This window comes from Sinocyclocheilus grahami, unplaced genomic scaffold (assembly GCF_001515645.1).
Source record: "Sinocyclocheilus grahami isolate Dianchi unplaced genomic scaffold, SAMN03320097.WGS_v1.1 scaffold34.1, whole genome shotgun sequence".
Lineage (NCBI taxonomy): Eukaryota > Metazoa > Chordata > Actinopteri > Cypriniformes > Cyprinidae > Sinocyclocheilus > Sinocyclocheilus grahami.
The window spans coordinates 2173308-2200085 of record NW_015505213.1 but is presented as its reverse complement, the minus strand read 5'-3'; the positions used below and the strand labels follow the sequence as shown (position 1 = coordinate 2200085).

General features: G+C 37.8%; 2 protein-coding genes and 1 long non-coding RNA gene across 7 annotated transcripts in view; 2 read left to right on the top strand and 1 right to left on the bottom strand.

Annotated features, from left to right (window-relative positions):
• The window catches only part of xirp2a (xin actin binding repeat containing 2a), a 37939-nt gene extending 19759 nt beyond the window's left edge, over window positions 1-18180 (top strand). For 2 of the 5 annotated variants that reach the window (XM_016266894.1, XM_016266897.1), the window contains 8 exons: window positions 4931-5061; window positions 6074-6208; window positions 6478-6546; window positions 6727-6793; window positions 6899-7002; window positions 7785-16857; window positions 17358-17491; window positions 18104-18180. In XM_016266894.1, the coding sequence (XP_016122380.1) occupies window positions 4931-5061; window positions 6074-6208; window positions 6478-6546; window positions 6727-6793; window positions 6899-7002; window positions 7785-16857; window positions 17358-17452 (9674 nt within the window). In that variant the 3' untranslated portion in view covers window positions 17453-17491; window positions 18104-18180. Of the gene's footprint in view, window positions 1-40; window positions 124-1258; window positions 1908-4930; window positions 5062-6073; window positions 6209-6477; window positions 6547-6726; window positions 6794-6898; window positions 7003-7784; window positions 16858-17357; window positions 17492-18103 lie in introns of those variants that run through there. The other 3 variants (XM_016266896.1, XM_016266898.1, XM_016266899.1) reach the window with 3 other exon arrangements.
• LOC107581363 (uncharacterized) lies at window positions 1918-6132 on the bottom strand. The gene is made up of 3 exons (XR_001608828.1): window positions 6053-6132; window positions 4564-4679; window positions 1918-3193 (listed from the first exon to the last, which is right to left on the bottom strand). It is a non-coding gene; the product is annotated as an uncharacterized lncRNA (long non-coding RNA).
• Window positions 18181-21963: 3783 nt separating the features above from the next.
• Window positions 21964-26778, top strand: part of b3galt1a (UDP-Gal:betaGlcNAc beta 1,3-galactosyltransferase, polypeptide 1a) — a 13652-nt gene continuing 8837 nt past the window's right edge. Inside the window, exon 1 of the mRNA XM_016266900.1 lies at window positions 21964-22037. The gene's annotated coding sequence lies outside the window, so the exon portion shown is untranslated. The remainder of the gene's footprint in view (window positions 22038-26778) is intronic.

Genomic DNA, 26778 nt, shown 5'->3' with positions numbered 1-26778 from the left:
TTGTGTGTGTGTGTGTGTGTGTGTGTGTGTGTGTGTAAAGGTGACATGATTAAAGACTTCACACATTGCTGTCTATCATGATGACAACTATGATGACAGACTTCAGCTTTCGTGCTCAAGCATGTATGTGTATGTATGTACATGTGTTTGATTTCTGCTGCAATCTTGTTCTTAAGGCACTTATTTCGGGTTACTTTGAGTTTTCAGACATAGGATATAGTCTTAAAAGTAGCCCTATCATACCCAAACTTTACTTTATAATGCCTGAGTGTACATGTTTTAAATATATGCAGTGACAATAGTATGCTAGTGGGAGGTCTGTGTAATTTAATAGGTTTGTTTGACAGGTGAGTTGATTTGTGTATGGTCAGTGTCTGCATGTGTCTGTCTTTGGTTATCCCTCTTTCATTCTTTAAATCGGCTATCAGCTCGTCTTTTAAATAGACAGCGTTGTTTACGACCGGTCCACACACGTACACAGACATTCACACATGCATATCCTCCTGCATATCCTGATATATTGTTCATCTCTCAAGTGTGCTGCATTCTCTTGATATCATGTGATGCATGGCTTTAATGCTGTCCAGGAGAATCCGAGTAAATGTTATATTTGGTGTGATTGCATGTTTTCTCCTCACTTTCTTTCTCTTAACTTTTTGTCTTTTTTAAGGGCCACCTAGATTTTTCAATTTTATACGTTTTTTTTTTCTAACATAAAAAGCACACAGCATCCATAAATGTCCAATCATTCGATTCCATCTAAACAATTATGGCTTTTAAAATTAAAGGTTAATTATAGTTTACTAAAACTAAAAATTAAACCATAAAAATGAAATAATACAATAAAAAACTATTTAAAAAATCAAATGAAACAATAAACATGCTGTTGCTTATAATAAATAATGTTCATTTTGTTACTTTTGAAAAACGTAAATAAAATAAAATATTAAAAATGTAGTTTAACTTGATGTACTAAATAACTTATATTATTAAATAAATAAGTCCTGACTTATGTCTGACTCTTATGCCAACACATACAAACAAATGTAAGACCTTTCTGGAGGTGCTTTATAATAGTTAGAGCTTTGTAGTAGCTGTCACCTCCTCTTTCAATGGAGAAAGTTCTGTTGAAAATTGTGTTTATCCTTATTTATTCACCCTCATATTGTTCCAGCTTTGTATGTTGTTTTTTCCACGGAACACAAAAGGAAAAATTTTGGAAGAATTTTCCAGACAACAAGTTTCCACGTCTGTTAAGTTCCAAAAACAGAGGTAGACTATATGACGTGTGCACTACAAGCCATACCATAGCTTTCTAAGGAACAGATTTATATTGTTTATATTATTTATTTATAAATCATTATTTATTGAGATTATCAGTCAATTTTTAGGGCTGTTCTTTACACAAAGCTCAGAAGGCTTGGAATATAGCTAACATGTTGTATGGACTACACCAAACGTGTTTGGTAAACTACCCCTTTAATCGTTATATAAATTTAAACATGTGAAATGGACTGTTAGTGCATTTTATTAAAGCCAAGGATGAATGACCCTAAAATCTCTCAGACAGTAGGGTGCCTCTCCCCCTCAGTGTGTCTGTCTGTCTCTCTGTGACTTCAGGTTAAGGGCATGTTGAGTAGCTTATCTAAAAAAAGGCCTAGCAGACTGGCAATCTTTTAAAGAGGAGGAGGGTAATGGTAGGGGCCTCTGAAATACAGCCAGCTGTCCCTGCCCTCCATCACTCTGAGGTGAACCGGACAGCAGACTGGAGCTGGTCTCCAAACATACACTCACACTTTTACACACGGACGCTGGGTGTCTATAGGGGTCTCCAGGTGGGATCTGGATTGTCCAGGTGACACTATAGTCACATTGAGGAACATAGAGGAAACGTCAGATCTCTGTAGGTGAGTGCAATTCAACAGAAGTGGTTTCTGATGTCGAAGTCTAAGAGGACTAGAGAGGAAGTGTCATTTGGAAGATGCATGGTTTATAACCTAACCAAGTTTTTATGAAATAATCAGCACTACTGATTAATTCATAATTTGACAATAATCTCATAAAAGTATTGATTTTGAGCCTTTTAAAATTAAGTTGAGTTAAAATTAATAAATACACATTTCCAGGTTTAAAGCGCTTAAGGTGCGCACGTGTTCGAGAGCGCTCATTAAGATTGCATGAAGATGACACATGGCATATGGTTACATCATAATGGAGTTGAGCAAAATGAATATTAATGAGTATCATTTATATAAACATAAAGTAACGAAAGGGTTCTTTTGCTAACCGAAGACTTTCAGATTTTCCGATACTTGTTATATTTGTTTAGCAGGCTATTTCAGCAAGACAAGAACTCTAAGGTGACTAAGATTTTAGCAATTCAAAATGCATTATGCTTTTCATTTAACAATAACAGTTCACTACAGTTTAACTGAGTAGTGGCAGCTGGCTTCAAAAATTAAAAGTTATATGAACAATTATATGGACAATGTGAAGAGAAGTGTAAAATGAGATGAGTGATACATGTCTTTTTTTCGAATGTGCATTGTAGTTGCTGCGTGGCAGTGAGTGTCACCCCATGAGGGTCTTAGAATAGAGTCCCAAAGACCGGGCTTTCTGAATTTAGCCCGTAAGCTACTGCTGCATTCCATAGACTAGAGTCTAGAATATTACAGGCCTGCTGATATAATGCTTACACCATTTAATCAAACATTTAGCAGATGTCTAATACTGCTAGTTCTGACAAAGTGAACCAAAACCAGAGAAGCAATTTATCAAAATAACCAAAAGGCAATAAATCTACACTACTTCCTATTCCTATTATAAAAAGTCAGAACTGTGCCAGATAATCTTATTAGAGAAGTAGAAATCTGAATGATATATAAGTGACCGATATAAAGATTGCTATGGCTTTGCATTTTAGGAAGTCACTCTTCCTGGGCACCTCACACTCTCTCTCTCTCTCCCTGAAATATGAAACTAACGGGCCTTGGTTTAAAATAAGTCTTCTTTTATTGCTCTCGGTATTGTGGATACTTCACGTCATGGTAATGCACGATAGCCTAGAAAGCCGCCAACCCCTGCGCTTCTAGATACTTGGAGGTGTTCTGGAATGTTCATCGTCCATCTTCTCCGCTGATGTCTATCATGACAAACAAGTATGTGATCCCTCTGTCTCCACATCCCCTCGTCTCTGTGTTTGAAAAGTGTCAGATACCCTCAGGTGTAGAGTTTCTGTTCAACAGCTACTAAAGATTGCTTATTCTGGATCTGAATCATCTCTATCCTTCTGCTGGGCTAGTTTTACACTGGCATGCTCTGAATAACTGCTCTGCTAAAATTAACGGTTCAGGGAACATGTCTTGGTCACATGGTGATACGGTCATGCTTTACTGATGCAAGAAAAGCAGTGTGGGTGTATGACAGCACTAAGATCTGGCTTGAAATCGTCAGCGAATAGCATTGTAGTACATCCTCCGTGGGCTCTTATCTTTAGCGGGGATGGAGAGAATTCAAATACTCAATCAATGAAGAATTAAAAATGTGCAGCTATTCAAAGAACTAGCATGCGTCTGCCAATAATGTAATGTTTTGATATTTCATTCTTTAATCATCTTTTTAATATGATTGAAATATTTTTTAAAGCTATTTTACAATTTTTTAATATGGTATATATTGTATGGAAGCTTGTTTAAAAAAAGAAGGTGACTTCAGCTTTCTCACAATCTCACAATTTTGACTTTTTCTCACAGTTGCGAGTTTCTATTTCACAATTGTTCACAATATTCCTGAATCTTGACTTTTTTTCTCAAATTTCTGAGTTTACAATTCTGTTTTTGTTCCGCCACTGAATGATAAATAAAAAGGTAACTGTGACTTTTTTCTCACAGTTCTGACTTTTTTCTCGCAACTGCAAGTTTATATCTTGCTATTCAGACTTTTTTCTCAGAAATGCAAGTTTACATCTCACAATTTTGAATTTATATCTTGCAATTCGGAATTGTGAGATAAACTCATAACTGCTATAAAAAAGTCAGAATTGTGAGAAAAAGTTTAAAACATGAAAACATTAAATTTTTATTCTGTGATGGAAATAAATCTCTATACTATAGTATTACAATAGGTAATTACTACAGTATTAATCGTAAACAAAATAATTACATTTTCATTATAAAGCAACCTTGTACATCAACCACTACATTGGCTAATACGGATAAGCCAATAATTATTTTCATGTCATGGCTGATAATCCACTAATGGCCAATAAGAGAATTCTATACCATGAAGTTAAAAAAATTAAATGCTTCTTGTAAATATTTTAAGTTTTAATTTCTTCTAATAATTACATTTAACAATGTTATTATTAAATTCTTGGTATTATAAAAAAAAAAGTCCTTAAAAAGAGTGCTAGTTGACAGATAAATGTATCATTATTGATAATACCAATACATTAAAAAAGAAACTCTTATATTGTTACTGACAGATGTGGTAAAATTATATTGCGCATCCTCATAACCTCCCATGTAATATATGTAAATTACCTTATATGTGTACAACCCTTACCGGAGCTGGTAGTGGTGATGGCTTGGGTGATCCAACTTTGAAAACCGTGATTGATGAGAACGATGTGCATGCTTTATGACATAATTTCTCATCTTGTCATTGGAGCCATCTATAGGCTGGGAGACAGAGAGAGAGTCAGCATTAGCTGTCACAATACATCCCTGTTGTCAGTTTGACTTTGTCTGGCTAAATTTACTCTTGAAAATATGACAGATGATGTGATCTCTAATCTAACATTAGTTTCCCATGAACCAATCATGAGACCTGAGTCAGGGTGAAGAAATGCATTTATTTATGTTACAGGTTCAGGTTTAATAGCGAATGATGCACACCCTGCAACCTGAGTGTGTCTCTGTGTGTATTTCAGCTGCGGGCAGCGCAGGTGTTTCACCATCAAGGGAGGGACACGCCGACGGTGAGGTTGATACTGTGCCTCTAAAGCAGAGACTGGCCTTATACCAAGCTGCCGCTACCAAGGAGGAGAGAAGCCCATCTGTGGTATTTACCAGCATGAAGACGCACACAAATACGCATGAACATATGCTGGCCCACACACTCATATCATATTACCTGTAGTGAAGGAAAAATAGGCACAGATTTCCTACTTCTTGTCTAAGGCCTTCCTCTTCCTATTTAAGATTTACAATTCAGAATAAAATCCTTTCAGCTCATATAAGCATGCTGTACTTAATGGCTGTGTAATACATAATAGATGCATAAAATACACATTCAATGGATTTGCACTTTATTGATCCCACGTGGGAATTTGGGTTGCATTAAATAAAGTGAGATGGCAGTTACTGGATGAGGTGGAGTATTATTACACAGTGTCCTAAACTATTTGTGCTTGTATCCTAACTACAACCATGAAAATATTTTGGCGGTTGTTTGGTTTTACAGAGCCTTTTCATTGATACAGTTTTTGTTATTTTTATATTTTCTTTTTTAATTTTCATTTTAAAGGTGTAGAAATGTATTATGTTTTTGTAATTATCATTATTTTTAAACATACATTATGTGTAGAAATATGTTTATTTCTGGTGTGCTGTGGTGTGGAGTGCTGCCCATTGTGAAATCCCATTGGTTCAAAATCCTGATCTCCATTGCTATATATTAAATATCAAACATGTTCTGATTGTTTGTCATTGTGTTGCATTCTGCATAATTTTTACTATCTGTGTGGAGAGAAACATTTCTTGTCACTAGAATTCCGGTTAGCTCTATTGGTAAACTAACTCTGTCTTTAAGATCTGTACAATAATAAATAATTTAATGCTAAAGGATTAACAAAAAACGAATACTGATGCAACTTGTCAATGTATAATGAATGTTTGTATAATGTGTGTTTGGTTCTAAGTAAAAGAGGAATTTAAAAACTTTGTTTTCAACCTTGTAGCTCCCCCTAGAGGAGAATCATATGTCTCAAATCTATTCTATGTATATTCTGTATGTAAGCTAAAAATGTATGTATTTTATGAATGTGTCTTACCGTTTTATTTTGTGTTTCAAGGTCATGGACAGCTCTGAGCCGTGCTCTCTGCCAGGCGGACTGGCCAGCGTCAAGAAACAGTTTGAAAGCCAAGAGTTCAGTTCCTCTTCCGCATCCCAAAGCACCGTTACACAATACCACTACCAACAGAGACAGGTAATGCAGATAAATACAAAAGGGATCCACAACACTAACTCAATTCCACCAAAAAAGACTAAAACAAGACTTGATGAAAAAGTACAGTTTGCAATGCTACTGAATCCCCTATCTTGGCAAATAATAGTTGTTCATGCAATATTAAACATGATTAATTTTCATATCACAAGGCATTGAGCAGCACAACACCGCTGATTATCGTACTAACAGCCGTGAGTTGCATATTGTGTATGTTTGTTTAACAACAGGTGTTCTCTGTCTTTTGACAGCAGGTGGTGAGCTCATCAGAGGTGACGGCACGAAGCAGTGTTAAAGAAAGCAGTACCTCAAATGCTCAGGTATACCCATACAAGATGAAAATCCCATATGTGCAATGCCCAATAAAAAAATCTGCTATGATTTACTCACTCTCATGCTGTTCCAAACTCAATACAATTTACTAGAAAACCTATATTTTGTTGCCAGTCATTCTTTTTTAAGGTATTATTTAGGTGTGCTGCTCACTGTTTTCATGTTAGGTTTCCCTGGACCAGAATGTTCATCAGAGTGTGGCCTCAAGTTTTGGGGATCATTATGATGAGAAAGGTAGTGTTCAAATGTAGTTTACTACAGTTTAATAACAAATTATAAGTTACCTCATAACTTTTTTGTAATTTTCTCTTTCTCATTCCGTTTTTTAACCTGTTAAAGTGATGGTAATTGGAGAAGAGAATTTGCCAAAAATTTCTGCTCAAGCCCTGAAACAGCAGCATGAAAAAAGTATTGAGGAGGCCACTCCACCCAAACATATCAAGGTAAAAATTACATATAGCGATTAAGACAGTAAATTGTTTTACCTGAGTGGTTAAAAAAAATCATGACTTAAAATATATGGGTGTTTCTTTAAATTTAGGCACTTTTTCTAGGGGACAGGGGTTAATTTTTATTCAAACGGATTTCCCCATTAACACTCCCCATATTTTCATGTCACACAATACATAGAGTATAGATGTTACTGGTTTATCTTTGTCAGAAATCCAGGCATTATGAAAATGAATATGAGAAATATAAGTATTAATATATTTCATATCAATCATAATGTGGAAAATTAAGCTAAAATCACGTAAAAGAAAATGCACAAGACTTCAAGCAAGACATGAAATTAGCTTTAAGCATAGCCATTTTTCCCCAAAAAATGCTTAAAATGTAATTTACAGAATTATGTTAAACACAATAAATAATTTGAGATGTGGTGGAATTGATACTTTAGTGTAAAAAAAATAGGCCCATATAAAAATTAACAGAACTCTTCTGCGATGCATATCTCTACTGTTGACAAATGTATAAAAAACTAGTAAGAGTGTAAAAAATTTATTTTAAGCCCACAGGGCCAAAAGTGCCCATATTTAAAGGAATGCCCGTATGTTAATTGTACATAAATCAACATAAATCTACACTGACTATTCTATTCAAGCATATTTCTTTCTATTACTCTTTTCTCTGCTTATGCATAAAAATAAAAGTAGAAAATATTTTAAGCACAAGATTATGCATTTATAAAAGATTATGCTTGTCTTTTCCTTCTATACCAACAAAGATTGATCTTGATTACAACCAGTTTCCTTGGGCCCCAGTTAATGTTTCTTCAAAGACTACTGCCACAGGTAGCTATGAGACCATGTCTATCACTAAAGCAATGCAACAGGCCTCTACCTCCTCTGTGGCTTCCTCACAATATGAGGCTGTGGAGCAGTTTTCACAACCAGTATCTGCCACACAACAGTTTCAAGTGACTTCCCAAGTGCCAGAACGTTGTCCTTCCCCTAAGCCAACAGATGCACCTACTTCAGCCAAATATGCTGTCAATAAAGAGCAGTACTCTAAGCAGAGGAACCTCTATGAACTTAAGCGCCTCTACAAGCACATTCACCCAGAAGTGCGTAAAAACCTGGAGCGTGACTTCTTCACTGAAGTGACAGACACAGAGCAAACCTATGTGGACAGCGATGAGGAGATGAGCAGAGACATTCAGCAAGCACGCTATGTTTTTGAAAATAGTGGAAGTACCAGTCCTGGCAAGTGCATAAGTCCAGAGAGAGAGTATTTGGAGTGGGATGAGATCCTGAAAGGTGAGGTGCAGTCAATGCGCTGGATGTTTGAGAACAAGCCCCTAGATTCCATTAAAGATGGAACACCAGATGAAGATGAGGGAAAGAACATATCCCAACAAGAAATCATCGCTGGAAAAGATGTAAAGTATACTACATGGATGTTTGAATCACAGCCCATTGATGCTCTAGGTACAGAAAAAACAGACTCAGCAGAACACATTGGAAAACTAGATCTAGCAAGGGGAGATGTTCAGACTGCAACATGGCTGTTTGAGACACAACCATTCGACTCACTCAACAGAATTTACCAAGAGGATGAGCAAGAGACACAAGTGATGTATACTAAAGACATTGCAGGAGGTGATGTGAAAACTGCTAGGTATTTGTTTGAAACACAGCACCTGGACACACTTGGACACACTGAGACTATCGATGAAAGTCACTTCCTGCAGCTGAAATCAGAGCTTGAAGAAGTCAAGGGTGAAGTAAAGAAAACAACCAAGATGTTTGAGACACAACCCATGTGTGTCATACGAGGTGACTCTGGTGAGATGCTGGAGATTACCAAGGTGCGACGTGAAGAAACCGAGAAAGGTGATGTCAGGACATCACGCTGGCTCTTCGAAACTCAGCCTCTGGACCTGATCAGCAAAGATCCAAGCAAAGTAAAATTAATCTGTGGGGTCTCCATGGAGGAAAATTATCAAGGTGGGGTAAACAGGGGAAGATGGCTGTTTGAGACAAGGACACTCGATCAAATCAAAGAGGAAGAATGGGAACGCACAAAGATTCAGAAGGAGGAGATTTTAGGAGCAGATGTTAGGAGACACTGCATGATCTTTGAAACACATCCGATGGATATACTTAAAGATAATACCAATGAAAGACCAATGGAGCCAGAAGACATTATAGGTGGTGATGTTACTTCTGCAAGGCATTTGTTTGAAACAGTGCCAATGGAGAATCTTAAAGAGTTACCAGAAGTTGGCAAGCTACAAAAGGTGGTAGCTTCAGAAGAAGAGAAAGGTGATGTGAGACACCAGAGGTGGTTGTTTGAAAGCAAACCTCTTGAGCAGATCAGAGAGGAGAAGAAAGAGGTCACACGGACTATTAATCTAGAGGAGCTTGAAAAAGGTGATGTCACAAATTACAAGGAAATATTTGAGACCATGGACCTGAGCAAATGCACAGATGCACAAAAAATACAAGTGGAGGGTGTCACCTGTGGCTCAGTGAAATCGAATAAAGTATTATTTGAGTCAACACCATTGTATGCTGTACAGGACAGCTCGGGACACTACCATGAAGTTAAAACCGTGCGCAGAGAGGAAGTTGTAAAGGGAGATGTGAGAAGCTGCAAGTGGATGTTTGAAACTTGTCCCATTGATCAGTTTGATGAGAGCATCACTAAGTTTCAGATAATCAAAGGAATATCTAAAGAGGAAATCCAATCAGGTGATGTCAAAACAGCCAAATGGCTTTTCGAAACCCAGCCACTTGACGGCATTAAATACTTCAACTTAGAGGAAGAGGACAACAGGAAAAATGAGAGCATTGAGATCCAAAGAGGTGATGTTAAAACATGCAGATGGTTGTTCGAAACCCAGCCAATGGATGTCTTGTATGAGAAAGTAGAGACAAAGACTGAGGACACCACAGACGTCCAGAAAGGAGATGTTAAAACCTGTACATGGCTTTTTGAGACTCAGACTCTTGACAACATCAAGGATGAGTCTGAGACAATCCTAAAAACTTGCACAGTAAAGCAAGATGATGTAAAAGGTAAGAATGTACGTCTAGTGCGTTTCCTATTTGAGACTGAAAACCTAGAAAACATCACTGATGACAAGGATCATAGTGGTTTTAAGCGAATCACTGAGATTGACATTCACTCTGGAGATGTATCACGAATGAAATACATCTTTGAGAATCAGTCATCTGATATCAGGACTTCTACATCTGAGGAGACCATGCAGAAACTCAAATGCCATCAAGCAGAGGACATTCAGAAAGGAAATGTGGTGAACTGTACCTGGATGTTTGAAAACCAACCAATTGATTCCATCAGGGCAAATTCTGAAGAACTCAAGGAGTCACGCACAGTAATAGATATTCAGGGAGGTAATGTTGATAAAGGTCGCTTCATTTTTGAGACATACTCATTAGATAAGATTCAGGAGGAGGCATCTGACACTGAGATCAGCAAACTCCAAAGCATCATACACAAGGAGATTGAGAAAGGGGACGTAAAAAACTACACCATGATGTTTGAGACTCAACCACTGTATGCTATCAGGGACAAAGAAGGACACTATCATGAGGTTACTACAGTCACAAAAGAAGAGATTCTGCGAGGAGATGTGGTTGGGGCAAGATGGTTATTTGAGACAAAGCCCCTAGACTCAATTAGAGACACAGATGAGATTTATGTCATCAAAGCTGTTACTGAAGAAGACATCCAAAAGGGAGATGTCAGCACAGCCAGGTGGAGGTTTGAAACTCAGCCTCTAGATGAGATTGCAGAGGATATGAAAGTTGCTGTTAAAACAGTAGCAGACATCCAAGGGGGGGATGTGAAAACAAACAAACAGCATTTTGAAATGGATGACCTATCAAAGAAATATGTGAAAACCGTTAGTGTCAATGAGATTCAGAGAGGTAATGTGAGAAGCTCCACATGGATGTTTGAAACACGTACTATTGACAAGATCCGGGGTGAAGGTTCGGAGTATGATGAGATGGAGAAGGTGACACGCGAAGAAGTGGTAAGAGGTGATGTTAAACAATCTGTGTGGCTCTTTGAAAAGGAACCACTTGATCGCATCAAGGAAGTTGATGAAACAGATACTGTAATTTCTCGTGAAGAAATCCCAAAAGCTGATGTGACGACAACAACATGGTTGTTTGAAACCACTCCCTTCACAGAGTTCAATGAGAGCAGTGTGGAGAGAAAAGAGATTGTTGGTAAGAGCATCAAGGCAACCCTAGAAGAGCTGTATACTCAGAAAATGGTTGAATCACAAGGTATTCTAATCGAGGCAGATGAGATTGGAGACATCAGAATGGCTAAGTACAAACTTCTAAATCAGGACACTCCAGAGATCCAGAGAGAAGAGGTAATACATGGAGACCTGAACAATATTATGATGAACCTGCTCAACAGACGTGAGACAATAGAGAGGGCAATCACCATAGACAACGAGGAAAGAGGAAATATCAACTCCACTGTCCAACAGCTCTTTAATCAGAATAAGAGTGATAATGTTGAGAAAGAGCAAATTATCAGAGGAGACATCCAAGAGGCAATTAATAACTTACTCAAGCAAGAAGGATCTTCCAAATGTGGCATTCTGATTCAAGAAGATGAGAAAGGAGATGTGAAAATGACCATATACTCACTCCTCAATAAAGAAAGTGAGAGCAATGCTGAGAAAGAGGATATAGTTAGTGGAAATATTCGTGGAACACTGCATAGGCTGCTGGATAGTGCTGATGCAAAAGACCCGTCCTCTAAGATAACTGTGGGAGAAGCAGAGAGAGGAAATGTCAGTTTTTATTCTACGTGTATTGAGTCTGGGGCACTGGACTACCTCAGGCAACTTCAGATGGGGACTGATGACATTGTTGAAGAAAGAGTTACAGAAATGATAATTGGAGGTGATGTAGAGCAAACAAAACAGATTTTAAGAAAGAGCCAGCAAACAATTGGTCGAACTGTTGCTGAAGATGATATTGTACCTGGTGATGTAATTAACACAGTACAGGTGTTTATGATGGAACCCGTAGTATCCCTGCATAACATGCAGAAAGTGGAGATAGTAAAGGGAGACTTGAGAGCAGCTCTTGACTCTCTCACGCAAGCTGTAAACCAAAGTGTTGTCGTAGAAAAAGAAGAGATAGTCAAAGGAGATATCTGCACAACACTTAGGTCTCTTGAGGAGGCTCAAAACCAACAGAAAGAAATAGAAAAGCCAGAGATTGTCCCTGGTGACATCAGGGGTGCATTAGAATCTCTTGAAAAATCATCATCTGCAAAGACTGAGGTCATTATTGAAGACGTGGTCCCAGGGGATATTAGAGGTACCTTGAAATCCCTGGAGGAGGCAAAGCAGGCAGTGAAAGAGGTTGAGAAGGAGGACATTGTTAAAGGTGACATTCAGACTGCTCTCCTTAGTCTTCAAGAGGCTTCAACTGAAAAGAGGGTGTTCCAGCACCAAGTAAGTGAACAGGGTGATGTGAAAGGTACAATTCAGCTCTTACTGGACCCAACCTCATCCCCACATATGCAGAGGAGGCCAAGCACAGAGGGTGACATCAAATTTTCTATCAAATCACTTTATGAGCAGGAACAAGTGCAAATTGAGAAAGAAGAGGTGATTAAGGGAGATGTTCAGGGCACCATTAAATCCCTGATGAAGAAGAAAGAGCAATCAGGCCACAAATCAAAAATGAATCCTCACAAGAAAGCTAAAGTTCCCATTAAGAATCCAGTTACCCCTCAACAAGCAGCCCGTGAATGCCCCACTGGACCTAAAACTGAGGAAAAGCCAACAAGTCCACCTCCAGTAAGAAACATGCAGCAGAGCAGCACACAAAAGACATCTGAGATCAAATCTTCAGAAAATCAGACTTCTACTGAGGATTATCGTTCTACTACTAAACAGATGACAACAGCTGTTCATGCACAAGAGTCCTCTCAGAGCTCTCAAAAGGTAAATGTCAAGGAGCAACATATCAAACAAAAACAGAACACTCCTAGTCCAGTGCCAATAAAGAAGAAGAATTTTGGAGGTCAGATGAGTGAGAATAAATCTGAAATTGCAGCTGTGACTTCAGCAAAGAGTGCTTCAATGGAAGCATCACAAACTAATATTAGCATGAAGCAAACCGAGGAGACAAAGACAGTCACAAAGGTTCAGACGACTGTGACAACAGAACAAACCACTGTAACCCAGAAGCAGAACATCAAGAATTTAAAATCAGAAAAAAATGTTAAGAGCCTGAACCGCAATCTCAGTCCCAAAGGAATGATAAAAAAAGTGAAACCACAGCCAGAGATTCACTTTCCACCACCTCCAAGTTCTCCTCCACCTCCCTCTGAATCAGAGCTCTCTTTGCCTCCTCCTCCCTCACCAGTGGCAGAAAGTGATGTCCAGCCAGCCCTCTTACCACGCCCTCCTCTAGTCATGAGACAGGACAGTGACCTTCCTCCTCCACCACCTCCACCCCCTGTAATGGAGTCAGACACCGAATTCTTTCCACCACCTCCTCCACCCCAAGACCTCCTCCCTCCTCCTCCATCTCAGCAGGAACTCAGCTCTGTTGCCCAGCCTGAAAAGCCAAAAGGCCGAACTTTATTCAAGGTGTCAAAACATGAGCCTCCCAAGCAACCACAGCCCAAAACATTTAAATGGCAGAAAAAACAACCTGCACCTACTCCGCCACCTCTACCTCCTCCATCAGTGGCAGAGCAGAGTGAAACTGTTGTATCAAACATAACCACAGTTACCGAAACTACAGAGAACATCACCAAGCAAAAGGGATTGGTTAAAACAATTGAAGCTCCAGCTCCACATATTACTAAAGTTTCATCAGCACTACCTATGCTACAACCAGCAGCTGAGGAACCACCATGCCCTAAAAAGGTATTTGCACCAGTGAAACTCCCACCTCCCCCCAACCCTTCTGTTCAAAAAACAAGACCTGCAAGTAAATTCAAAACACCACTCATGCTTGCAGAGGAAAGATATCGCAAACAAAGAGAGGAGGCTGAAAAGAACCAGGGAGAAACTACTCCCACCTCACCCCCACCTACTAAACCATTTAATGTCAGTGAAATGAAGGCTGAAGCAGAGTCAACCACACAGAAAGCTGAACAGCCTCAAATAACTTTTCAGACACAGCAAGAAACACCTAAAGAACCAGAGTCTAAACAGAAGCCAGCCATGCTTCCCAAAGAAACAGCAGAAAAACTTGCCCCTCCTAAAAGTCCACAGACTCCACCAAAGCAAAAGCCACCTGCTAATTTTCAGATACGCAAACCTTCAATTACAAAAGTTGGTAAGAAAACAACCACAGAATCCTCTAGCACTGCATTAGATAAAAAGCAGGCATCTACCACTGCTGCCTTAGAAATTAAAAGCCATCCAGCCCCTGCAGTTCATGCACTCTCTGTTGCAGAGCAAGTTGAGAGTGCAAAAGCAGACTTTATAAAACAAGAGAGCATCCAGGCCACAAAAAACATTCAAAGTCAGATCACTGCTTCTGCTCAAGCAGAAGAGATCAAGAGTATAGAGACTTGTTTGGCTCAAGAAGTCAAGAAGGTTCCTTCTCAGACCACAAAGATTCCAAAAGTGACGCCTAGCTTTAAGGTGAAAACATTTAAGATTCCTAAGGTAGAGAAGCCAGACACAGTTCAAACAATCAGCACAGAGCAAACAGTCATAGAAACAGGAAGAAATGATGTCTCTCAAGTGTCCATGAGTCAGGAGGGCCTACAAAAATCCACCAGAGCTGAAGTAAAAATTGAGAAAAAGGAGGAAATGAGACAAACCAAACAAGACACCAAAATGGACGTCCAGTTGAAGAAGCAAAGACAAACGTCAGTTAAGCAGCCACCACCTGTGGCATCAAGACCATCAGTTGAGATATATCAAATACAACCAGCAATATCAACAGAGGTACATCAAGGACAAGGGCAGACATCTGTTATTCAGTCACATCAAGCAGTGAGAGAGGAACACGTCCAGATTCATGAAGAGAGGATGGTCACTCAGAGCACAGTTCAACAACAGAGCACTCAACAAAAAAGTAAATTTCAGATCAAGAAGCTGGTAAAGCCTCCACTGCGGCCTCCAAGCAGAGAGGAGGCCATAAAACAGTCAGTGCAGAAAGAGGTGAAAAACAAAACAGAGATTACAAAAACAGCAGAATCTGAAATGACTGCATCAATGACAACCGAAAGTTCTTATGCACAAAAATGTGAAGAAATTCAAAAATTGTTGTGCTATATCAAAGAGTTTGAAGGAGCTCCTGCAAAACTGAACCCAAAGTCATTACAGACAATGCTGAGTATCATTCCTGATTGGCTAGTTGGTTCTGAAGAGAAGACTGATTTAAGCCATACTCAATACAACAAGCAAAAAATGAGAGAGGTCATAATCTACGTGCAGAACCTTTCCCTGGCTAAACTACATTTTTTAGAGGGAAATTTGTCCGTTTCAGAGACTGCAAAAAGTGAGTCATCACAGGAAAAGAAAGTAGTTGGTGGAGCCACACAGAAAATATCTAAGATTACTATTGGCTCAGCAAAAATAGAGACTCAGAAGAAAGTAGTGGAGGAGAAGAAGACAGAATGCCAGAGTGAATCAAACATATCAGAGCTCAAAATGCCACCTGAGCTAAGAATGCGGACACCGTCACCTACGTTCATTTGTATTGAGTCCGCCAAGAGGACAGATTCTCCATTGCAAGTGACTCCTTCACCCCCTCCCTCTTACAGGTCGGGCACTACACCAACACCGCCACCTCGCTGGTCTGAAACACCAACACGTCTGCACCAATCCACACCTTCCCCTACAATGAGTCGCTCTGAGAAGCTAGCTAAACTAAGAGATACCACAGCCAAACTCTCGCAAGGCATGACTCCACCACCCATGCCTTTGCCAGAGTACATGATAAAGGCCCAAACAGATCTGGAAGGGTCTCGCTCATCAAGCTGTTCAGAGATTACCTTTGAGACTCACATGATGGAATCATCCCTGACAGATGTCACAGATATCCATGGAGACTCCATGATGACAGTAAAAGACAAGCGTGAGTTCTTTGAAGAGGCTCAGAAAGCAGAGGTCTGTCGTGCATATGTACGCAAAGACCCTATTGACATCCCAGAGCGTCTTGGACTAGATAAAGAAGATAATGAGCCAGAGATCCCGAAATCCATCGACGCCCATGAGAGAATGTTAGAGGACTTGCCCAGGGTTGACCTGTCCAGGCTTGTTAACAAATTTGAGTCTCCCCAGCCTAAAGTTTATGTCCGGAAGGAGCCCATTGTGATTACTGAGAGACTTGGAAGTGACACAGAAGATGTTGAATCTGAGAAGAAGTCATCTTTGGTGGAGGACATACCAAGCTTTGATATTAAAGCCCTCAAGAATGTCTTTGAAATGGGTGAGCAAGCCCACCAGTACCTAAGTGAAGAGAGAAAGAATCTTGAGAAACAAGAGGAAGCACCTGAAGGATTCTCTCAAACTAAATCTGCAACTGAGCACTTCTCCACTGTAGATGAGTTTGGAAACACTGTAACAGGCTCAAAGACTGAAACAACCTCCCACTCTCGGAGTGTGACGACCCGTGGTGATCCACCAACTTACGCAGATGTAGTAAGAGGGAATGTTCCTGTCCTGGATGTTCCACCAGAGGCCTCTGCAGAAGAGTTATTAAAGAGCTTCCAGCAGACATGGGCAGAGAGTGAAAATGTCTTCAGAAACCTGGGCTTCACTGTGTCTGAGCAGCACAGATCACAGACTGTTTCACACCAGCACCAGACTGTGGTCACCGGTAATTCTATGTGACGAGCATGGAAAGGTTAACAAGAGTGCAGAGTGATGACTAAAACAGTCATGGTGTGTTTGCATTTGACAAATAGTAATGTTTTAGGCATTCCTGTCTGTACTTTTATTTTGATCTTTTAGTTTGTGTTCTTAACAGAGTGCTGCTAAACAGATAGTCATAGTGAATATGATTATTATTTTGTTATTATTGATGGAATATTTGTATATTTGTAGTATTGCCCACTATATGTAACAAGACTGTGCTGAGGTCCTAATGTGATGTTTGCATTTGTATTGCACCTCCCTAAATGCATGTAGTGTTTAAATGTTTTCATTCTAACTACTATACTAACAGCTTCTTGTTTCTTTTTATTATCTTCTAACTTACCAACCTCTGCTCATAAAAGTATAATGAAACTGTCTGGTGTCTGTTTATGTGAGTCTGTGCATGAATGTGTGTTAACAGATTTAAAAGCATTTTTTGATGCTAGTCTCTCTCTCTGACAGAAAATACGGGTGCCAGAGTCCGAACTGTGTCAGGTATGTCGGAAGAGGGTGTATCCCATGGAGTCTCTCATAGCAGACAAGCAAAACTTCCATAAAAGCTGTTTTAGATGTGCCCACTGCAGCAGCCAGCTAAGGTAGAGCCTTCTTTTTACATTAATCCTAGATGTTTTCAACATTTTAATTTGTTACAGTGTGGAATAAAGGCCCATTCACACCAAGGACGATAACTATAAAGATAACGATAAAGATATAGTTCTAAAAATCGTTCTCAATATTAAAGAATAGCAGAGTCCACACCACAACTATAACAATAAAGACAAAGAGAAGCTATATAGTTGGAACCACTTTCAAAACGATTTTTTTTCTGCTGATGAACGATAAAAATTGATAGCCAATCAGAATCCATCCTGCTGTAACGAGCTCGAGAATTTAAAGTGGCAGACGAGTGTGCGCTTAGAATAAACAGATGATATCGTTCGCTGGTGTGGACGCTAATATCGTTATCTTCATTGTTATCTTTATAGTTATCGTTCTTGGTGTGAACGGGGCTTAAGATGAAGAATGTTGAAAAGTTGATATGCATCATAATTCCATGCAGGTTTATTTGATTTGGGTGTTATGAGTATGTGAGCTGTTCTTGTTGTAATGACAGAATACATTATACAGCCATCTAGTTTATATCAGATTCATATCTGATATTTGTGTATGGCTGATATCTCATATTTGTGCTTCTCTCTCTACTTCAGTCTTGGAAATTATGCTTCTCTCCGTGGACGAATGTACTGCAAGCCACACTACAAACAACTTTTTAAGTCTAAAGGCAACTATGATGAAGGGTTTGGAGAAAGGCCCCACAAAGAACTTTGGAGTACAAATAATCAGAACAACTCATCAGAGACAAATAACATGAAAAACAACCCTCCTGTCAATTTTAATGTCAAAGTAACTCACAGCCCACAAGAAAATGACCCCAACACCACAGAGAGGATGACTCAAGAAAAGACGAATGATGACATTAAGAAGCCAGCAAATAAAATGGCAGTTGTGTGGCCACCCCTCAGCGATTCCCCAAAAAAGGCATTTAATTTGGAGGATGAAATAAAGGTAGTCAAACCTGTCTGGCCCCCTCAAGTTGAATCAGAACTCTCAGGTAAAGAGAATAATGAACCAGCAGTAAATAAGAGGCAAACTGCAATTACTAGAGGAAACTCTGCAGAAAATGTCCCTAAAGAAAATGGTGGAGGGCTTATGTCACCCATAAATATGCCAGAAAAATCATCTACAGATGCTAAAATAACTCAAGAGACAGAGGAGCCAACACCAAAACCTGAAACTGCTGAGGGGGGAGAGGATGCCAGTGAAACAGGCAAAGCCATTGAGCCCTCCAACGAAAGCCAGCAGACCACAGAGCAGAGAAATAATGAGACAACTCAAGCAATTGAGACAAAAGAAGGAAGTGAGATGAATGGTCAAAAAGTTGAGGAGGAGTTGGAGAATGGAGTCGTAGAAGGATCTAAGAATGAAGAGGAAAGTGAAAATGCAAATAACACAGATGAAAATGGTACTAAGGAAAGTGAAAAGAAAGTGCAAAGTGAAGTAAATAAGGAAGAAGAGGTAAAAGTGATGGTGATAGATGGTGAAATACCAAATGGCCAAACAGCCAATGGCAATGCAAACAACAATAATAATAACAACAGCAACCTAATATTGGACAACAAGGCCAGTTTGGCAGGAATTGGTGAAATTAAAGAAGAACCAGGGCTGTTGGACTTCTCCTCAGGGCCACCTCCTGCTGAGGAACCATTTAAAGAAGAGATCAACAGTGAGATGAGGGCTTCTGACATATTCCAACAGCTCAAAGATGACAGCTCTGTCTCATCACGTGCCAAACACTCACATGACATAAAAGAGGCAGAACAAGAACAGCCCAAAACATTGGTTTGCACTGAGACAGATGACGACCCAGAGTTTAGTGCCTCACGTTTCTTAGATGACATATTTGCAGGTTTTGATGACAGTTCTAGATTGTTTCCTGAATTTAAGGATGACATTTGTAGCAAGGAATCAGCTTCATCTCAGCTGGATGACCTTCTGGATTTTGGAATAGAATCAAAGGGGGAGATGGGCCAACACACTGAGGCGGAAATGAGGAAGAATCCGCTCGATAAAAATGACACCAAAGATGCTGAGCTGCTGAGTGAAGCCAGCAGCCTCTGGCAGGATGAAAATGACTTCTTGTCCGTAGAGGATCAAATTAAACAGAATCGATATTATGATGATGATGACTGATGAAAAAGTAATAATTAACACTGTTTAATCTGCCATACACTCATTTACACACAATCAAAGCTTCTGTCAACATCCTTTAGAACAGTATCAAAGCTCTGTTCATGGAGAGATACATTTTAGCATGCTCGTATTGAATTTTATACTCAGCTCGCAGCAGACAGCACATTTAAACACAACCTGAACCTTTTAAAAAGCTTTATTTAAAGCACCTGGTGTGCAAGATAAATTGGGGAAATATGATAATATTTTTTTTTGGTTTTGCTGAAATCATTTAATTCAGAATTCATGTATCTTTGCCTGTGTCTGTGTTCCATGCCTGCAAGTTTGCAGATACTCTTTTACTTTCTTTCTAGAACATTCATAAAGGGTTATTTCTGCTTATGTTTGATAGAATTATATTTGTCTGTCTTAAGGTGGTTAGAACTAATTGTTTCTATTATACTGCTACTGCATTGACAATGAATAAAAATATGTTTCTGGAATTATCAGTATTATCTTTTGTGTTTAATCAGCATCATGTTCTGTATTTTTCGTATGAAATATAAGAATTGTTGGGTTTTTGTTAAATGTGAACCAAAATCATCACAATTAAAAGAACCAAAGACTTAAACTACTTCAGTCTGTGTGCAGTGAATTTATTTAATACACGAGTTTCACAATTTGTGTTGAATTACTGAAATAAACTTTTCCATGACATTCTAATTTATTGAGATGCACCTGTATAGCCAAAAAACAGAAGTTCATTTGTAAATGAGTTGAAAACCTACCCATAATTTAGTAGTCAATGGGATTAAATGCTGTTAAGATAACACTATATAATTAACCCTCATTAGTTACTGTTTTGCATGCTTTCAGTGGTATAAAGTATTTGAGTACATATAATTAGATTTTTTACTTAATAAGTTGCTTTTTGGCTAGCCTATTTGTAGTTTTACTGAGTATCAAAGACATTGCCACTTTACTCTCTACTTTTTTACTACATTTTTGAATACATATACAGTATGTACTCTTTACCCCAATACATTTGTGATGAGTAGGCCTAGCCTAATGCAATTACTCCTTCCCACTTATGTTTTAGAAACTGCAGAGAATTAAAGTCAGAATCAAAGCAAACATCATCAATTGACAATAAATACATAAAATAATAATAATAATGAAAAAGAATAATATAAAATGGTGTATTGTGTATGTAGCATTATTACTACTATAGACACGAGTCACGACTACCTTGACCTAACCAAAGTCGATCAACACCCCAAAGCTTGACAGTTATTATTACCTCTTCATGGGTCGACATTTTATTCCATAATGTTACATAGTTTTGATACTGTTTTATGTCTGATGATCGTGTTAGATTACATGTGGAAGCGTCTGTTGTTTCGGTTTCTTCTTCACTTGTGTTTTTTGGAAATTCTGTACAGAAGATTTGTACTAGCGCTCTCTACAGTATAACAATGAAAACACGGATTCTAGGAGCACAATTATAGCTACAATATATTTAGACTTTTTCTAAGTATAAGTCAAGTATACTTAAATGTCATTTTAAGTATATTTCTGAGAAGTACATAAAGCCTATTTCTGAGAAGTACATAAAAGTAGACTAAAATTATACTTTCCTATTTTTAGTTCAAAAGAAGTATACTAATAGCACACTTGAATAAACGTATTTTTCGTAAGGGAATATGTAGGCTAAATGAGTTATTTACCTTGCGCTGTGGTAATTTGGGAATGTGTGTAGGAGACATATAGTTTAATCCACAGTGTGTACTTTTTTAGTAGAAAAAAATACAGCTTATATCCTCTCTTTGTATATTACAAAAGCATCGAGCTAAACCCTATCTGAAAAAAATGGCGGGTTGCTGCTAGAATTAGTCAGCATAATGGTTTTTAAAGGGGCCTTATGGCCAATTACGAACAATATCACTGCAGCTTACTTTATATAGATAAAGACAATTTTATATTTTTACAAATAAATAAATGCATTTATATAAACTACAGTCCAATACTGTTAAACTTGTTAAACTTACATAATAGGCCTACATTTTCATACGATATATTTTTTTTATTTGATATATTTATGTGCTAGGTATTTTACAGTGAAATTAATTCAGTTATCAGCCTTGCCTTATCAAGAGCAGGAGTAATCTTGACCTGTGCTTTGTAGAGAGAGTTTGCAGTATGAAGTGGAGAGTGTAGGTTGGTCAAGTGAGCAGTAGGGCTAGCACTGATTCGCCTTCTGCGGGCGGGCTGCTGATTGGCCAGCGCTCTATAACCCGCCGCAGCGCACCACCTCGCAACCATTCGACCGCTTGGTCAATACACCGTGCATTCGCATTGTGCTCTGAAGAAAACTGGCAGGATTTCACCAATGCAGAGAATCTGACCGAAAAGGTAGGTTCGCAATGCATTCCCACGTTGTAGATCACCTAGTGTGTTGTCGAGCATCTGCGTTTGTAGAGCGTCCTATTCTTTAAGGTGACAGGAGCAGCGCTACAAAGAGTCATGCGATGTTATGTTCGGGTTTTGGGGTAAAAGGAGCGATGCATAAAGCATTCTTTGCCTATATTTTGGAACTATTACCAGGAGAACAGCATTTCATCTGTAAATATTGTAATACGCTGTGATATAGGCTAATATAGCCTATAAATGTTATCATATAAAGTTGAACTATGGCAATTTTAACATTTGTTCTTTAAAAATGTAGGCTAATTGTTGCATGCAATTCAAGAGGCTGGTATACTAGTAGCTATTCATTAGTTACAAGTACTAATTACAGTAATTAAATACTAGCTTAAATACTGTCCCTAAAGTGAAAAGTGTCTATTCATTAGTAACAACTGGCAAATGTTGCTTTTAATATCAATACACTTCCTACTAGTAATTAATGCAGTTGTTGCTGCTACCTATTTAAGTTACTAGTAATTATTTATCAGTTAATATTACTACCGTACTTAATCTGGTTCTTTGTTTAACTTGTTAAATGGTAATAGTCACACCTTCTTATGAATAACAACTATAGGTTGTGTATGACTTAAGTGTATAAATCCTGTGTATCACATATCTTTTCATGTTCTCTTAACATTGTTGTTATCAATCTCTAAATTTACCACTTCCTCCCTAAAAATTTTTTTAATAATGTGCCTTATCATCGTCTTCCTTCATATTCCATCAACATGAACATATGGTTTAGTTTTTTCATGGCCCTTTAAATGGATTGTTCACCCAAAATTTGAAAGTCTGTCATCATTTACTCACCTTAATGTCATTCCAAATCGTAAGAATGTTTCAGCTGTTTTGACAACAAAATTAGACCCCATTGGCAGCCAATTGTCAGTAGTATAATCAATATTGTGTAGACAGTTCACACCCCTGATTGGTGGCCATTTTTATGCTGTGATGAAAATGCTGTTACATTTAAGAGTTTTTTGATTGACGCTAGGTACTTGATTTGGAGCTTTTTGGAGCTTTTTTGGATTTTTGATATCCTATGGATCTGACCTCTGTCAGAAAAATTAAAAACTAAATTAAGTGCATTTTGCTTAAAACAATCAAGTTATTTGCCAGTGGGGTGAGTAAAATATTCTTAAAACAAGAGTATTTTACTTACCCCACTGGCAGATAATTTTACTTGTTATAAGCAAAATGCTCTTAGTTTAGTTTTTTCCCCTGGAAACAAGACTAAATATCTTAATTAATTTGGCTTATCTAGTAAACATATCTTGATTTAAGATATTTTGACTAGAAACAAGACAAAAATACTAAGTAAGATAAGCCATTTTTTTGCAGTGGAGACTAGTAGGGCTGTCAAATTTTTTTTTGAATTTCGAGTATTCATCGAATTTAAAATAAAAATCCACATCCACAATTTTAGGTGTGCGTCAGGCAGCCTTATCAGTGGCACACGAAATGCGACGACGATGTAAGTGTCATTGCATTTTAATGCTTTTGTTAGTCTAGCCAGTTGAACCCACTAGATGCGGCACTGCTACGTTGTTCATTCAAAATAGTGCGGGGGAAAAGAACATCAGTGCGGAGATGATGTTGTTTACGTCAAAACCGAAACCAAACTGTTCACACAAAACGCATATTTATCACATTTTCTAGAGGGACATCTATCACCGTTGCACTCGCATCTCGCACAAGAGAGCCGCATGTTTAGAAAGCCATGGAAAAATAATGTAAGTTCAACTTTTTAAAAACATGTCTCAAGACTTTTCCCCCATCCTACTGCATCTCAAGTTTTTAAATGAAGAAAATACTCTTTGTGATTGGTTTTCGGTCCTTTGTATTAAACTATACATACATGCATGATTCTGTTTTGTTTCTAATTGTTTAAGCAACTTTAATTATGTAAGGTTTATAAACATTATTTTAAACATTATGCACTTTTTTCAAAGATAGTCGTGTTATTTTATTATGCTTTGAAGAAACGTGCATAATATTTTGTTCGATGCGCCCTCTTGTGGCCTCAGGAGAGAAGCCAAAAGCTTTTTTCCCCCCTTAACTGAAATTATGCCTTTTAAATTCTAATATAATTTGAATATTGATAAGATTTAAGTGCAAAATTCTAATTTAGTTTTTCAGCCATTTTAACTGCCCTAGTGGAGAGAGATTGTTTTTCATGAGGCTGTTGGCACCCTCTTAATACCGCAGGCTATATTTTTTGCCATGATTTGGATGGTTGACATGCTTTTGATTATGTTCTTTTGGGAATTAATTCTGCTGAGCTAGCAATCACACCCTCCTGCATAATCAGGAAACTTTTGAGGATACTAAAAACTTAAAGTTATACTTAAAGATATACTTAAAATTGTACTGTAGCTATTTTAGGTATGTGAGAGCATGCTTTAACGTTGACTTTTCCATTAAATAGTTATGACCCTTAATAGCGCGAGGCCCTCATCCTGAGGCCCTGATACTGTACGCCTGTTGCAGCTCCCAAGATCTTGTATGATTGCACATCTACAGTATAGCATGTATAGCAGTATAGATGTGATGCATGCATTATTGAGATTAGGCTTTCTCCCATGTTGACCGCAACACATCTGCTTATTGACATATGTACAGTATAGATAGTTGATCAGTGTGTTTTTTGTTCTCGTATAGTGATATTTCATAGTTACTGTGAAGTGAGAGGTCTACATTCCAATTCATATTACTTTGCTTGCCCTCACTTTTTCATTCTGAGAAATGAGTTTACCGCAGCGCTGGTAATATAATGTCATTGTATTAGTGTGTGTGTGTGTGTGTGTGATTTCTGTGTAAGTAGAGCAGCTTCTCTCAGAGCTGAGGGAGAACAAACCCACTTGCATACCAATCACATTTTCTTGTTTAAGCATCTCTTATCCACATAAATATTTAAATAAATAGTGGAGAGTGTCTTATTTCTGAAGTGCAGTTAAAACAGTTCTGTTTTATATCAAAGCAGTTATTACATAGAACCCAGCAGGCTACCACAAATGTAAAATACAATCATCAGTATTGAGACAGAATGAAAGGTTTGTCTTAGTTTCTGTTTGATCATTTATCACTGATTTGCAACTTTAAACTTTGGGAAAATGTAAGTGTGAATGTGGGATTCAAACTAAACTGACTTTGGGGCTAATGTGTTGTTTACATTTTTTTTTCTCTGACATCATCTTATATTAACCAGATGTGTGCACCATTCATGTAACTATAACATTCAACGAATTGAGGATACTTTTTAAATTTCAGTTAATTTCCATGAATTTAAGTCGAATTTGAAATGATGTGAAAAATGTGATGCAGAATTGTAATCAAATTTTTAAGGAAGTAGAATAAAACATTTAAAATAATTCATGTAGCCTATCTTCTGTAAGTGTAGTTACTACAATTCATTTTTCATTATGAATTACCCAAAAATATGTTGTCATACAGACATAATTATTTCCAGATAAATATTAAATGATATTAATAATCCATTTTGTTTGCAATACCACATATAAATGTGGTATTTGGTATTTGATTTATGCACACAATTCATTAAACTTATTATTTTGTTTTCAAATGGAGGCACACAATTTAAAGGAGACATTACATTTTATGACGCTTATGAAGCAGTCCTTATATAGCAGTTTATTAGCTGCATCTAAGTTCACTTTTTAGGGAGGACTGTGTGTAATTTATGGTGTAGAACAAACACTCTCATAAGGTAACCACAAGCCTAATTTAATTCGTACTGTAAATGTGCAACAGCCATTCTAAAACCCACTGGAAATTCCTGTGGGAATCTTTGGCAAATTAGCCTTCCAGGTTTGGCCTACAAATTGATGGCATGACTGTACAGCTCTATTACAATTAAACATCCTGTGGCGCGTTCAAATTCCAACTCATCAACAGAAATGAATAATCCTGGAAAGAACATCTTGTCGATTTGAAACAGCAGCATATTTTAAAAAGCGTTATAGTTTTAGGGTATAATTTCTATACTTATGTAATATATATATTTGCTGTTTGTTTATTTTGAGCGAACAATATGAGTCAGTGTTCAAAAAACATGACAGTCATTGCTGATGAAGCCAGTGCTGGGAAGGATCATACATACAGTACACACACTGCCTCAAGATTTATCATTAGTGAGAGAAGCAGTGCCAGCCATTTGTTTATTGATCAGTAAATCACAGAAAGCCTTACGTTAGCAAACACAATTATACACTTGACAAATATGCAGCCATTTACTTTTATTCATTACAGATTGAGTCAGTCAAAAACAGAGAAGAGAGCTAGACAACATTGACCATGAGTGAGTTGTTTTAATGTTCATTTTTCTCTTTTAAATAGCAAATTTTCATTTATTGTTTTATCATAAAAAAAACAACAAAAGAAAATTTGAAGTAAAACAATTCATATGTGATTTTGCTTCTCATTTTTTTGGTCATAATATGGTAAGTATGGAAGCCCGTTTCCGCCACTGAATAAAAAAATATAATTCTGTAAGTCATAATAATGAGAGACTTTCTCAAAATTATGACGTAGTATCTCGTTATAATGAGAAACTTTCTCGTAATAATGACTTAGTTTCTCGAAATAATGACTTATTTTCTCATAATAATGACTTAGTATCTCGTAATAATGACTTAGTTTCTCATAATAATGACTTAACCTAATCCAA